The sequence below is a fragment of the Gastrolobium bilobum genome, unplaced genomic scaffold, assembly GCF_033153095.1.
Source record: "Gastrolobium bilobum isolate Gb01-03AN ecotype WA unplaced genomic scaffold, APGP_CSIRO_Gbil_v1 utg2174, whole genome shotgun sequence".
NCBI classification, from domain to species: Eukaryota; Viridiplantae; Streptophyta; class Magnoliopsida; order Fabales; family Fabaceae; genus Gastrolobium; species Gastrolobium bilobum.
Window position 1 is genome coordinate 124,839 of NW_026895675.1, and position 14,388 is coordinate 139,226.

At 38.4% G+C, this 14,388-nt stretch overlaps 1 protein-coding gene across 1 annotated transcript; it reads right to left on the reverse strand.

The window, feature by feature from the left end:
- Positions 1-615: 615 nt before the first annotated feature.
- LOC133289138 (protein arginine N-methyltransferase PRMT10) lies at positions 616-14,107 on the reverse strand. The gene is made up of 8 exons (XM_061487010.1): positions 13,885-14,107; positions 13,309-13,501; positions 13,071-13,176; positions 12,141-12,330; positions 3,637-3,822; positions 3,474-3,557; positions 2,903-3,121; positions 616-945 (listed from the first exon to the last, which is right to left on the reverse strand). The coding sequence occupies exons 1-7, from the start codon at positions 14,053-14,055 to the stop codon at positions 2,945-2,947; spliced, it is 1,107 nt and encodes a 368-aa protein (XP_061342994.1). The 5' UTR covers positions 14,056-14,107; the 3' UTR covers positions 616-945; positions 2,903-2,944.
- Between the last annotated feature and the right edge of the window lie 281 nt (positions 14,108-14,388).

Genomic DNA, 14,388 nt, shown 5'->3' on the forward strand with positions numbered 1-14,388 from the left:
GTGCACATCCCAAATAATCAAGTCAATAACATTTAATAATTGAATTGCTTGATTGTCTTTTAGAAATTAATTGACGGCAAGTTTTGCTTTTGGTGCAGCCAGCTAGTGAAGAAAAAAACGGTGTACAAGGATATAAACCACAATGTGCCAAAGATTTTGGAGGTGGAGATAAGCCCAGGAAGGTTAAAGCATAGATAGGGCCGTGCACGGAGAAAAGGGGTGGGTTCGAAAGGATTCACTTGGCACTGGCAATGATACAATGCACAAGGTAATGTATGTCCCGTGTATGTTGCAATAAAATAGCATCGCAGAAGGAAGATCGGGTTCATTAGTTCGTGAAACAATCTAATTTTGATTTGAGCTGGGATTTGAATTTTACCCGATCACACCCAATTGTTGAATCCAACCCCATTTTTCTTGATTGGTTTTTGCTAGTATCCTCGGGTCATCGGGTCAAACCAATCAAATGACTACACTTAATATTTATAATCTTAGCAGAGGTATAGTAGTCTCAGAGTTCACAAGACAATCTCCATGTTTAGGACATATATTAAAAAATAAAATAAAAAAAGGACTTTCCATGGATGACTATATGATTCAAAATCCAAAGCCTATTATAAATGCCAAGAGAAAAAATTAACCTTGTTGGGGAGATTGCAACATTTATAATTTCATCGTATTATAAATGCTGAGAGAAAAAAAAAATTGTGTAATGGAACACCAAAATAAAAAGCATCAGGAATCCAACAGATGATTAACCAAAAAGTACAAAGTCAGGTAAGAATAAAGTCCTTGGGCATCGCAAGTCAACCAAATGATTGGAAGAACCAAAATTGTTCTAAATAGCGCCAACTGCTTTTCTCCAATTTAATGATGAACTCATGCAACCCCCACATTGATAACCATACAGTTTCCCCATGATGACAAATCATGTAACGCTCACTCCTGATGAAAAAATATTAAAGACAAAATGAGGATAGCTACTTAGTTATTATTTGAAGACCTAAACTTCATATGATAAACCAATTAAGGAATTGGACTTTTAATAGACCTCATTTTAATTGGAAAAATTATTATTAACAAAAATGCTGGAAAAAAAAAAACTATCCAACCTGACACGTAAAAAATTTATAACATGAAAAAAAATAAACTAGCATATATGATATGAACAAGGAGACAACACTCAATGATCCATTACAATTACCAAATGGGCAAATCACAAGGTCAAGGGTCAAGAAGTTTAAAGAAACTCTTAGTGGGTTGATCCAGCAAATATGAGCTAATCATGAAGACATCAAGTCCAAATTTATTCATAATCAGAATTTAGTTAATGTTATCAATGCAAGGGAGGTTGAGTGGAATAATTAGCAATTTTCAATATCATTAATGTTTAGTGGGCTGATTAGAGTCTTTTCCTTTTTTCAAGTTGTCAACTTTAAATTAGTGTCTTTTCATTTGTTAGTCATTTCCTATTCTTGGAGGAATGTTCCAAGTATAAATAAGGGAGGATACAACTCTTGTAATCAGACTTTGAAATTATAATATCAATAGAGGTTTCTTCTCTTTGGTTCTTATCGAGAACTCTGAACTTATCAAAAAGCTTGTTCTTGTGGCGTTCAAACTAGACTTATCACTCACCTTCTTCTTTCTTGAGTGTGGCGTCTTTATCTTTCTTTATACCTTTGGTTCTTATCTTCCATACGTAACGGGCCAAGGTTCTTTATTTCTTGTTTAAATTCCTGATTATAGAAATGATCTTAACTAAATTGGTCTTGGATCTCACTATTCTTGGTGAGATTCATATCAATATATGACCAAATTTTTTTCAATTTCTAAATATAATCAAAATATTTCTTTTATAAAAGTGGAGGTTATAAAAGTTGAAGCAAGACTGAGTATCTGAAGTGTGAGTTTTCTCTGGCAAGAGATGTAGACCAAGATCCTGTGCATCTAAGTGGTCAAGAGGTACCCAAGAAATATGCTTTTAAAAACCTGGGCTCCATTTTGCAAAAAGGTGGAGAGATTGATGAGGATGTAAATCATAGAATCAGAGCAGGGTGGATGAAATGGCGCAATGCATCTGGGTTTTTGTGTGACCGCAAAATCTCCCTTAAGTTAAAAGGAAAATTCTATAAAACAGCAATAAGAACTACAATGCTATATGGAGCTGAATGCTGGCCAGCACATAGGCAACATGAGCATAAAATGAGAGTAGCAGAGATGAGGATGTTAAGGTGGATGTGTGGTTATACGAGGATGGATAAGATAAGAAATGAAGATATTCGACGAAAGGTAGGAGTACTACCGATGGCTGAGAAGATGAGAGAACAGAGATTGAGGTGGTTTGGGCACGTAATGAGAAGGCCCCTGGATGCTTCTGTAAGAACAGAAGTTTGTTACCAAGAGCTCAACACAATAAGAGGTAGAGGTAGACCGAAACTTACTTGGGGGAAGATAGTAAAACAAGATTTAATGGAGTGAGATATAGGATGGCGGACGATATGCCTTAGAACGGAATAGAGAAAAACTATAAACATGGTAGAGGATTAGACCTGTTGTTATTCCTATGTTCCAGATAGTCCTTTTTTAGTCCTTTTCCCCTTCATTTCCCCCTCTTCTTCTTTTCCCTTTCTTTTTTACTTTTTTATATATATATAATATTACTATTCTATTTATTTATTTTTATTTTTAATTTTATGTTTCTTTTTTCAACCTTTTTATATCTTTCATTTGGGTTCATCTATCACCAACCCCAATTAATTTGGAATAAAAGTATTGTTGATGTTGATGTTGATAAAAGTGGAGGTTATAATCAAACCGGAAGGATATGATAAAACTAGCGGCTTCTAGTGTAACTATATAATAACACCATTCAAGAAGCATCATGGGCTAGAGAATCCACCTTATATAATGCTTGAAGCCCCAGAGCAGTGAGTTCAAACCGTCATTCTACGTAGTACTTATTTTTGAAGGGTGCAATAAGCTTGCCAGAATGCTGTTGAATCTCACACCCAAGCTCAACCTCCATCAAACGATGGTTTTCCTTTGAGCGACTCATTAGGAAAGAAACACTTAAATTATCACCTTCACTCACATGGGTAGAAGGATGCAAGAGGAAAACCTGTCCAAGATTAAAATATATGATTAGACTAACATTATCATACAGTTGAATGAAGGTCAAAGGCCCTAGGTTAGGACTCAAACAGATAAATTGCCACATAGAAAGAATAAACGCCCCACATAGAAAGTATGGATGTTAAGCCTCTGCCTCTGTCTCTCTTTCTCCATAAAAATTCTAGGTTATATTTTAATAATAGAACAACCAATTTGAGGAACTTAAAACAAGGACCATCTGCTACTTCAATGATGTTCTAACTGTTCTCGAAGTAATGAATCTAGATTAAACAAAATGATACTAACAATTTATTTCGTGGACAAATCAACCACCAACAAATTTATGCAGCAGCACAAACCTGTTGGCCCCAGTGCGTATTGTAATCTACGCTGGGAGCTGTAGTTAACTCAATCTCATGTTCAGCTGGATCCTCGCTTCTACCCTGGTGAGCAAAAATAGGAAACAATGAGATTTATGATATTTGATAGCTATAATGCCATTAAAAGGTCAGAGTAGCTTACCCTAAAATGTACATCAAACCACCCTGCAAATCCACACAACTTTGTGTTTTCGATGGTTATTGATAAAGAAAACTTTGATCTGACTTTCTCTATATCAGCCACTGTGGCAGTCAAACAATCAATTTCCTTTATTATTGCAGCAGTTCCTATGACTTGATGTGGATGAAGGTTGTTCCACAATGATGTCTGTAGAAATCACATCAAGCATAAATCAGTTTCAAGTGATAGAAAATTCAATCAACATCAACATCAACAACACCTTTATCCCAAATTAATTGGGGTCGGTGGTAGATGAACCCAAATGAAAGATACAAAAAAGTTGAAAAAAAAGAAACATAAAAGTAAAAATAAAAATAAATAAATAGAATAGTAATAATATATATATATATATATATATATATATAAAAGTAAAAAAGAAAGGGAAAAGAAGAAGAGGGGGAAATGAAGGGCAAAAGGACTAAAAAGGGACCATCTGGAACATAAGAATAACGGGTCTAACCCTCCACCATGCTTACAGCTTTTCTCCATTCCGTTCTAAGGCATACCGTCCGCCAATCTATATCCCACTCCATTAAATCTTGTTTTACTACATTTCCCCAAGTAAGTTTCGGTCTACCTCTACCTCTTATTGTATTGAGCTCTTGGTAACAAACTTCTGTTCTTACAGAAGCATCCAGGGGCCTTCTCATTATGTTCCCAAACCACCTCAATCTCTGTTCTCTCATCTTCTCAGCCACCGGTAGTACTCCTACCTTTCGTTGAATATCTTCATTTCTTATCTTATTCATCCTCGTATAACCACACATCCACCTTAACATCCTCATTTCTGCTACTCCCATTTTATGCTCATGTTGCCTATGTGCTGGTCAGCATTCAGCTCCATATAGCATTGCAGGTTTTACTACTGTTTTATAGAATTTTCTTTTTAACTTTAGGGGGATTTTGTGGTCACACAAAAACCCAGATGCACTGCGCCATTTCATCCACCCTGCTCTGATTCTATGATTTACATCCTCATCAATCTCTCCACCTTTTTGCAAAATGGAGCCCAGGTATTTAAAAGCATCTTTCTTGGGTACCTCTTGACCACTTAGATGCACATGATCTTGGTCTACATCTCTTGCCAGAGAAAACTCACACTTCAGATACTCAGTCTTGCTTCGACTTAATGTGAATCCTTTAGATTCCAATGTGCTTCTCCACAATTCAAGTTTTCTATTAACACCATCCTTGCTCTCATCAATAAGCACAATATCGTATGCAAAAAGCATACACCATGGCACTTCCTCTTGAATATCTTTTGTTAGTTCATCCATAACTAAGGCAAAGAGATAAGGACTTAGAGCCGACCCTTGGTGTACACCTACCGTGATAGGGAAATAACTTGATGTTCCATTACAAACTTTCACACATGTAGTAGCCCCATCATACATATCCTTGATTGCCTTTACATACTTTGATGGTACCTTTTTCTTCTCCAGAACCCACCATAAAACTTTCCTTAGAACCCTATCGTATGCTTTCTCAAGGTCTATGAACACCATATGTAAGTCCTTCTTCTTTTCTCGATATCTTTCCATTAGTTGTCGCATCAAGAAAATGGCTTCCATGGTACATCTTCCTGGCATAAATCCAAATTTATCCTCTTATTTTATCTTTTGGTTCGCCCTCTAGAAGCCCGTTTGGATGTGTTGCATTCACTTATGTAAGAACCCACAAATCAAACTCATCATTTAAACACCATATATTTTAATTTTATGCAATTCCTTGAGGTGAAACAATAATCAAGGTCGTCAAACTTGTAGGTCCTACCAAGGATCAGACAAAGGAAGTAGACATAAAACATGAGATCGTAATGTGAAATGTAAGATCCTACCGAATATATACAGTTATAATCAAGAACACATGTGTACATAGAAAATAACACAAATAAGTAAAAACAACTTTAAAAGTTTTCTAACTCAATCTGTGTAACGCATTTAAGTTCGTAAGAACGTACATGCCTTCTAAATAAACAAAGTGGCAACTCAAATGACTAAACACTCAAAGGAGAATGACATTTTGAATAAAAGAAATCTAGAGAGGAACAAGAGGAAAAATGACAGACCACTAAAATAGAAGCCTTAGTCTAACAGTCAACCCAGAACAAATCATAGAGATTCATTATCAAATCACTCAATCACAGAAGCAAAAACCAGAACAAATCAGAGGCATATGGTAAGAGAAGAGCACCCAAAAACATAAACCTAATACAAATACAGCCAAAAAGATACAATGCACCCACAGTTTCACACAATCACAGGGATGCAGCATCCAGCCACCTACTTGAACAGAAGCCCAACACACACTTGCACATGGTTGCAAATCCTTCACAGCTCCCCAAAACACAATCGCACACCATCATAGTTATCAAATGCAGATTGCGATGTAGCCGACCCTGAAACGCTATAGTGGGTTGCTGGCGGAATAGTGCAACAGCCACAACTTTTCTCTCTAGCGTTGCGGAGCGGTAAGGCGCGGTGGTGGTCTGCAATCCACTACTGTAGCAGAATTGCATGCTTCTGTGCCGCAATTGATAACCGTAAAGAACCAATTCAACCCAAAAGCTTAAGCTGTTGGGTGAAGTTATATTAATGGTTTTATATAACTCTAACACTCCCCCTCACACGAGAGTCCATTGGGCTTGAAGGGTGGATGATGCATCAGACCCAATCTATCTGTACTAAGAAATTCCACAAGAGAAAGTGAGGGCGGTGAGGATCGAACCCGTGACACTGAGGCTCTGATACCATGTAAAAAATCAATTTAACCCAAAAGCTTAAGCTGTTGGATGAGGTTACATTAATGATTTTATATAACTCTAACAATAACTATGTATACCACTCACAGTTGCACTCCGTCGAAGCAGAACAAGGTGTTAAGTTTAGGATCACAAGGGAAGTACACCCCCGCACAATGTAAAGGCTGGATAAGGGTTTCTGAAATTGGATTTAAGTTTGGGTAGGTAAAGTAATTTTTTTATTACACAAGTTAGCGTTCTTGTAGGATCTTAGAATGCATGATTCCACTGCTTTCGCTCCTACCGCAATCCCAGAAAAACAAGTTCCAAGTTGGGGTTAGGATCTGATAAGACTCCTTTGAAGGTTTATTATAGGAAGCGTCATAGAGAATCACACCAAAGTGTTGACTCAGCTGAGGTGAGAGGGAATATTGCTGTGAATGTTGCCTTGCGTGGGAATTCTGTTAGTGGAAATTCTGTTATAGGAGATAAGGTGGTTGACGTGGCACGGAGCACAAGCTGATGGTTATAGAGACTTAGAAGGCATGAATAAGGGCAGGCTGGAATTTGGGAGTTCTTGGGAGAGATCAGTGCCTCTATAATTGCACTAAACCAGTCTCTTAATTAGGATCTTATATGTGGAAGTCATTGTAATTTTTCCTTCGTTTCTTTAGTTGTTGAACTGTCTGTGTAATTTTTTTTCCTAATTAATATAAATACAGAAAAATCCAGTTCTCTGGGCCAAACTACTGTTGTTGTTGCGTTAATCTCTGATAAATTTTGCCAGTCTTATCAACTGGTATCAGAGCACTCCGATCCTTGGAGTGCTTTGAATGGTTCTTACCCGGAACATGGACAATTGTTTGGAAGCAATGGAAGAGCGTCTTCGCAAAAATGACGTTGTCATGATCGTTCTTGACGGTAACGCCCTGAATTGGTTCTTCGTTTAGGAGCGCAGCAATCCAAACGCCTCTTGGGGCGATTTCCGAGCAAACGTGATGGATTGTTTCCAACTAAAAGTAACAGGAAGCCCCTATCAAGAGCTTATGGGTCTGAAACAGACAGCACTGCTGCAGCTTATAGGGCTAAGTTTGAGCGTATAATCAGCCCCCTTCACTATGCTGATGAAGCAATGGTCAAGGAGATTTGGTTGCACGGTGTCTGTGAAAGTCTTCGAACGGAATTAATGCAGAGTAACATCAACACCTTATCGGAGCTGATGAAGGAGACCATGAGGTTAGAAAGGAGAAACATGGCTTGGATGGCTGATGGGTTTGGGGTGCCATGGGCTGTAAAGGGAATTGGGTTGGGCCGTTCGAATCAGACAAGTTAAGGGACTATGAGTGGGTCACATGTCAAGCACATGCCCACTAATGCAAATCAAACGCAACTTGTTGAAATGCGAATGTCTGGAACAATATCAAATGACATGCGTTTTGGAGGAGGAGCCCCAAATCGCTTAGAGAACATGGCAGCAAATGGGGATTCTCGAATTCTAGAGGGATCTGGAAGCAATAATGTGAGGGGTAATGGAAGAAGACTCTCCCAAGCTGAGCTCCAAGATCGGATGCGAAGGGGCTTTTGCTTCAAGTGTGAGAAAAAGTGAGATCACAATCATCGGTGTCGAAACGCACAGCTACAGTTGTTGGTGATTGATGAAGAAGGCATGGAAGCAACAGAGGAGGAGGAACAAGACGAAGGCAAGCAAAGAGTAGTGGATGAACAGCAACCCGAAGAGGAAGTTCTACAACTCTTAGTCTACAGTGTCTTAGGGCTCTCTTCGAACCAAAGTATGTTGCTATGGGGGATGATTAAAGGGAAAAAGGTAACTATGTTGGTTGATAATGGAGCCATAAACAACCTCATCAATCGACAGATAGCGGAAAGGTTGGGGCTTACCGTTGAAGATACAAGCTTCAAGGTGGAATTGGGCGATGGTTATAAAATGGGGAGCCAGGGGGTTTGTCGTCAGGTGGAGCTACAAATTCAAGATTTACAAACGAGTCATGATTTGTTGTATTCGAACTATGAGGAGGAAGTTATCCTTGGGGTGGAATGGCTGAAGAGCTTAGGGGAAATTGCCGCAGATTTCAACAAGTTGACGTTGAAGTTCCAAACGCAAGGGAATGAAGTCATTTTACGAGGTGACCCGTCTCTTTCTAGCAAAAGGGCATTGGCCTCTATTCGATCCATGCTAAACACGTTACAAGTGAAGGGTCAAGGGTGTTTGCTCGAGTCCCAGTGGGTTCGAAATAGACAGACAACAAAAGACGTGAGTTGGAGGGAGCTAAACCCAATGTTAGAAGAATTTGAAGATGTATTTCAACAACCTAAAAGCTTGCCACCTCATCGTCGTCAAGATCACGCCATTGAGCTTAAACCTGGGAGTGAGGTGCCAAACATAAGACCTTACAGGTATCCCCATTACCAAAAGTCTTTAATTGAAACATTGGTATCTGAGTCGTTGAATGCAAGAATGATACGACCCTGTGCCCTTCTCAAGCCCAGTAATTCTAGTGCGAAAAAAAGACAGAAGCTAGCGAGTTTGTGTAGATTATAGAGCCCTCAATAAGCTCATAATACCAGATAAATTCCCAATCCCCATTATTGAGGAACTAATGGATGAACTGGGAGGATCTACTCTATATTCAAAGTTGGATCTCAAATCTGGATATCTCCATATCAGAATGCGCGAGGAAGACATTCCCAAAACTACATTCAGGACCCATGAGGGTCATTATGAGTATATGGTGATGCCTTTTGGGCTCACCAATGCTCCATCTACCTTCCAATCTATGATGAATGAGATATTAAAGCCTTATCTGCGCAAATTTGTCTTGGTGTTTTTTAACGACATCTTGGTCTGTAGCAGCAGCAAGACTGAGCATCTACAACACCTCAGATTAATATTGAATCTTTTACGGCAGCATCAGTTGGTGGCAAATAAAAAAAAATGTAGCTTTGGGCAAAGTCAGATTGAATACCTTGGCCACATAATTTCTAGTGATGGTGTGAAGGTAGACCCGAAGAAGATTGAAGCTATGTCTCAATGGCCAGTTCCCAAAAATTTGAAGGGGTTGAGAGGATTCTTGGGGCTAACAGGTTATTACAGGAAGTTTGTCTAAGATTATGGAAAAATAGCAAGGCCCCTAACTGATTTATTAAAGAAAGATGCTTTTCTTTGGGGTCCTGAAGCCCAATGTGCCTTCGAACAGTTAAAGGCAGCCATGTGTTCTGTCCCTGTCCTTGCACTACCCGAATTTTAATCAACCTTTCACAGTGGTCACGGACGCCTCTAGAAAAAGGGTGGGGGCTGTTCTTACACAGGGGAATCGGCCCATTAGTTTTATCAACCAGGCTTTTTCTTCAAGAGCCATGGAAAAATCCGTTTATGAAAAGGAGTTAATGGCAATTGTGTTGGCTGTCCAAAAATGGAGACCGTATCTTTTGGGCCGACATTTTATCATTAAAACTGATCAAAAAAGCCTTAAATTCCTTATGGATCAGAGGGTTTTGGGAGAAGACCAACAAAAGTGGATCTCTAAGCTCCTAGGATATGACTTTGAAATTCAATATCAACCCGGGAAAGAAAATGTGGTTGCGGATCCATTGTCCCAAAACTTGCGGTGTTTTTCCTTATCATGCGTAGATGCTACCACGTATGAGGAGTTGGAACGAGAGTTACAAGGAGATGACAAAATGAAGGGTATTATCCAAGATCTTTTAGTCAATTTGCAGGCTCATTCTGGGTTCAATCTACGTGGAGGTAGGTTGTTTTACTTTGGCAGGTTAGTCTTAGCTAAACACTCTAAATTTATTCCTCTAATGCTGCATGAATTTCATGACTCGCTTGTGGGAGGACATTCTGGTTTCTTGAGAACATTCAAAAGGGTAACAAGCTTGGTGTATTGGGAAGGAGTGTGTAGTAGTCTGCTCTATTTGTCAACAGAATAAAATTTCGACCTTATCCCCAGGGTGTGGTCGGATATATCTATGGACTTTATTGGTGGGTTACCCAAGGTCCAAGGTGTGGACACAATTCTTGTAGTAGTGGATCGCTTATCTAAATATGCCCACTTAATTGCTCTGAAGCATCCATACACGGCTAAAGAGGTTGCAGTAATTTTTATCAAAGAGGTTGTTAGGTTGCACGGGTTCCCTTCTTCCAACGTCAGTGACAGAGATAGGGTGTCCCTTAGCTCATTTTGCTCTGAGTTATTTCGTTGTAGTGGCACTAAGCTGAAGTACATAGATGCTTAGAGGATTATTTGAGATGTTTTTGTTCCCCAAAACCCAGAACCTGGCCCTCTTGGCTACATTGGGCCGAGTTCTAGTACAATACCACTTTCAAAAGCGCCACTGGAACCAGCCCTTTTAAGGCACTATATGGTTGTGATCCACCCATTCTATTCAGATCTAGCTTTGCTATTTCCCCTGTAGATGAGGTGACTACTATGCTACAAGACAGAGATTTGATTTTACAAGAATTGCAGTAGCATCTTGTGATTTCACAAAATCGCATGCAAACAAAATCTGATCATCATCAAAGGGATGTGGAATTTCAGGTAGGGGATATGGTCTACCTTAAACTTCAACCTTATAGGCTGCGTTCGTTGGCTAAAAAATTAAACAAAAAGCTTAGTTCCCGTTTGTATGGATTGGCAATGGATTTGGCCTTATGAAGTTGTTGCCCGCATTGGTGTTGTTGCTTACAAGTTAAAGTTGCCAGAAGATTGTAAGGTTCATGATGTGTTTCACGTCTCGCTTTTAAAAAAGGTAGTCTCACCCTCAGTTGTGTTACAACCATTGCCCCCCATGATAGCAGAGGATTGGGAGCTCCAAGTCCAACCAGAAGCTGTTTTACAATGGCGCAAAAATTCAGTTGGCAGAACGAAGGTTTTGATTAAATGGGTTCAATTACCATCATTTGAAAAAACTTGGGAAGATTCAGCCCAAATCCATTGCCAATTTCCTGATTTCCACCTTGAGGACAAGGTGATAGTCTTGGGGGGGGGGGGGGGGGGAGTATTGATAAGATTGAAGGTTTATTATAGGAAGCGTCATAGACAATCATACCAAAGTGCTGACTCAGCTGAGGTGAAAGGGAATATTGTTGTGAATGTTGCCTTGCGTGGGAATTCTGTTAGTGGAAATTCTGTTGTAGGAGAGAAGGTGGCTGATGTGGCAGGGAGCACAAGCTAATGGTTATATAGACTTAGAAGGCAAGAATTAGGGTAGGCTGGAATTTGGGAGTTCTTGGGAGAGATCAGTGCCTCTATAAATGCACTGAATCAGTCTCTTAATTAGGATCTTATATGTGGAAGTCATTGTAATTTTTCCTTCGTTTCTTTAGATGTTGAACTGTCTGTGTAATTGTTTTTTCCTTATTAATATAAATACAGAAAAATACAGTTCTCTGGGCCAAATTACTGTTGTTGTTGCGTTAATCTCTGTTGTTGCGTTAATCTCTGATAAATTTTGCTAGTCTTATCAAGACCATTCAAGTCTGTTGAACACATAGAATTGTGCATTTCTACGAGCTAGTACGCGATTTTGGCAACCATGATAACAATACCAAATTTAACTTTTACGCATATTTCACTAATTTTAGACAGATACAGAGACCAAATTAATTATAAGAGCTGACAGACTCCCAAACAAGATCAAATTTTATTCAACTAAAAGCATACCATTACACTTAGGGTGCACCAAGCATACAACTTGCCTGTAGATAGTATTTTCTCTGCTCCTCTGAAAAAGGCTTCGTTAAAGTGCTCATATCAACGCTATAGTAGGTCTTTGTTTCATCAACAAAGTTGTGCCAATCATCCATAGTTGATTGGTAATCACCCATTTTGTGATCTCCTATCCCAGTCCTCATAGGTGCTATCCACATACGTGCATGACTGGGATACCTGTGAAGCTAAAGTATCTTAGATCACCAATTGCAAAGGTAACACCAAAAGCCACTAAAGAATTACTCACACACAATATGGATTTTCATAGTTATCATCATAACCATCTCAGTTTCATGACAAGCGGTTATCTTCAGAGGCAATAACTAAACCATTTATACATGTAAGTTATCCCTGTTGTTAACGTACAGAAAAGACCATGGTAAGCACAACATGCCAAGTTAAATAGTTACATTCCATATTCTTTTATCTCAAGTTATAGAAAAGTTTTATATTTAGTTCATTGTGTATGGTTATAGCACTGTATTTTGTTGATTAATGGTTACTGATTTTGAGACTTCCCCTATTCTGTTGAAAACTAAAGAATATGATACACAGAACAAAACTTTCTGCATTATGTGTCGTATTGTTTTAAGCACATCAACAAAGACTTCGAGATTTAAGGTTAATTATAAAAATTAACTATTAACAACATTTTGCATATACAATATAGAAATATAACCAAATACTTAAAATACTTCAGTGCATCTCATAGCCAAATCCAAGAGCAAGATGGAAATTGCTATATGAAGAATGAACTAGGTAATATTCATTTTAACAGAAGCTAAAAACACATAATGAAGAATGGGTATGGAGTAGAAGCATGTCAAGAAGCAAGTCACTAAACATCAATTCATGTACATGTATCAAAATACTCTCTTTTCGCTTTCTGGCAGGATAATAGTTACGATAATACATACATCACTCCTGTTGGCTTGAGCCAGCGGTCACGAGCACATATAACTGAATCAAACATAGATTCACGCAGAAGAAAATAACCCATCCACTCAGAGATGATCACGTCAACTGCAAGTTATACAACAACATTTAAGGCAACCGTAAAGATATCCAACAAAGCAAAATCTAGACAGAGAGATGGAAATAAAAAAGAAAAAAAACCTTCGAACATAGGAAATATAGAAAGCCAGTAGTTCTAACCTTTCTCCGGCAAGGTAACATCCTCCATTGAGCCCTCGATGACTTCAACTATTCCTTCGAGATTATTTGCTTTGACAAGTGCACGGGCGTGTTCTGACATCTTGGTAGCTTCCACTGCATATACCTTCTTTGCACCTGCTTGTGCTGACCATATAGCAAGAATGCCACTTCCAGTTCCCACATCCAAAACAGTCTTCTCATTTGACTCACCAAGTCAGTCCAAAATCACTCCCACATATATAATATAAAGTACAAGCAACAAACCGAACGAACCCATTGAAATTATAATACAATAGCACATGTTAGAACCAAAGATTCTATCTTAATCCTTAATCCATTTCTATAGCTGTATAATCATGCATCATCATTGACATTAGAATTTTCTTTTTATTAATTCAGAAATTTCCAGCTCACAAAAAAAAAATTCATAAACGCGGACCCATTCCACAGTATTGAAGCTGGGTTAATGTTTATCTAATTTCACGGGTTTTTTTATTTTGTTAACCAAAATTACAAAATCAAATTCCATTTTTTTGGAATTTCTTATAACCAAACATGCGTAATATAGAAACTGACCTTTCCAATGAAGTGACGTTTGTTCTCAAAAATGGCATTAAAGTAAGAATCCATGCGAACCCGATCGGAGAGCATCTCCTTCTGATGGTAAAGGAAAGCATAGGTGCAGAAGTACTGTGCATAGTCAACGTCCTTGTGCACGGTGGCGCTTCGGTTTGAAGAGGTTCCCATGTTACACTCAGCTTCGCTTTGCACCCAACAACGGGTTCAATTTTTAGGGCAGGACTCGTTTGGCGGTAGGGTTGGCTTTGCTTCTCTACGGTTAGTTTATATTAGCGCTCATTTTTTTTATTTTTTATTTTTTTTTTGGTAAACCTATATTAGCGCTCTTTAACTCTCTTTTTTAATCCCAAAAATTTTAATAAGAGATGTTATATTTAGATTTTTCTTTTTTTCCTTATAATATCTTATCACTATTTTCATATCAACGATTATTAGATTTGATCAAATACAAATGGTTGGTTTTATTTTGATTTAATAATAATAAGATAGTTCTAAAAAAAT

Coding starts and splice junctions, on each gene's coding strand:
- LOC133289138 (XM_061487010.1), bottom strand. CDS start 14,055: ATGGGAACCTCTTCAAACCGAAGCGCCACCGTGCACAAGGACGTTGAC. Junction 13,502..13,884: donor AACGTCACTTCATTGGAAAG/GTCAGTTTCTAT, acceptor TCAAATGAGAAG/ACTGTTTTGGATGTGGGAAC. Junction 3,823..12,140: donor AGAGAAAATACTATCTACAG/GCAAGTTGTATG, acceptor TGATTTCTACAG/ACATCATTGTGGAACAACCT.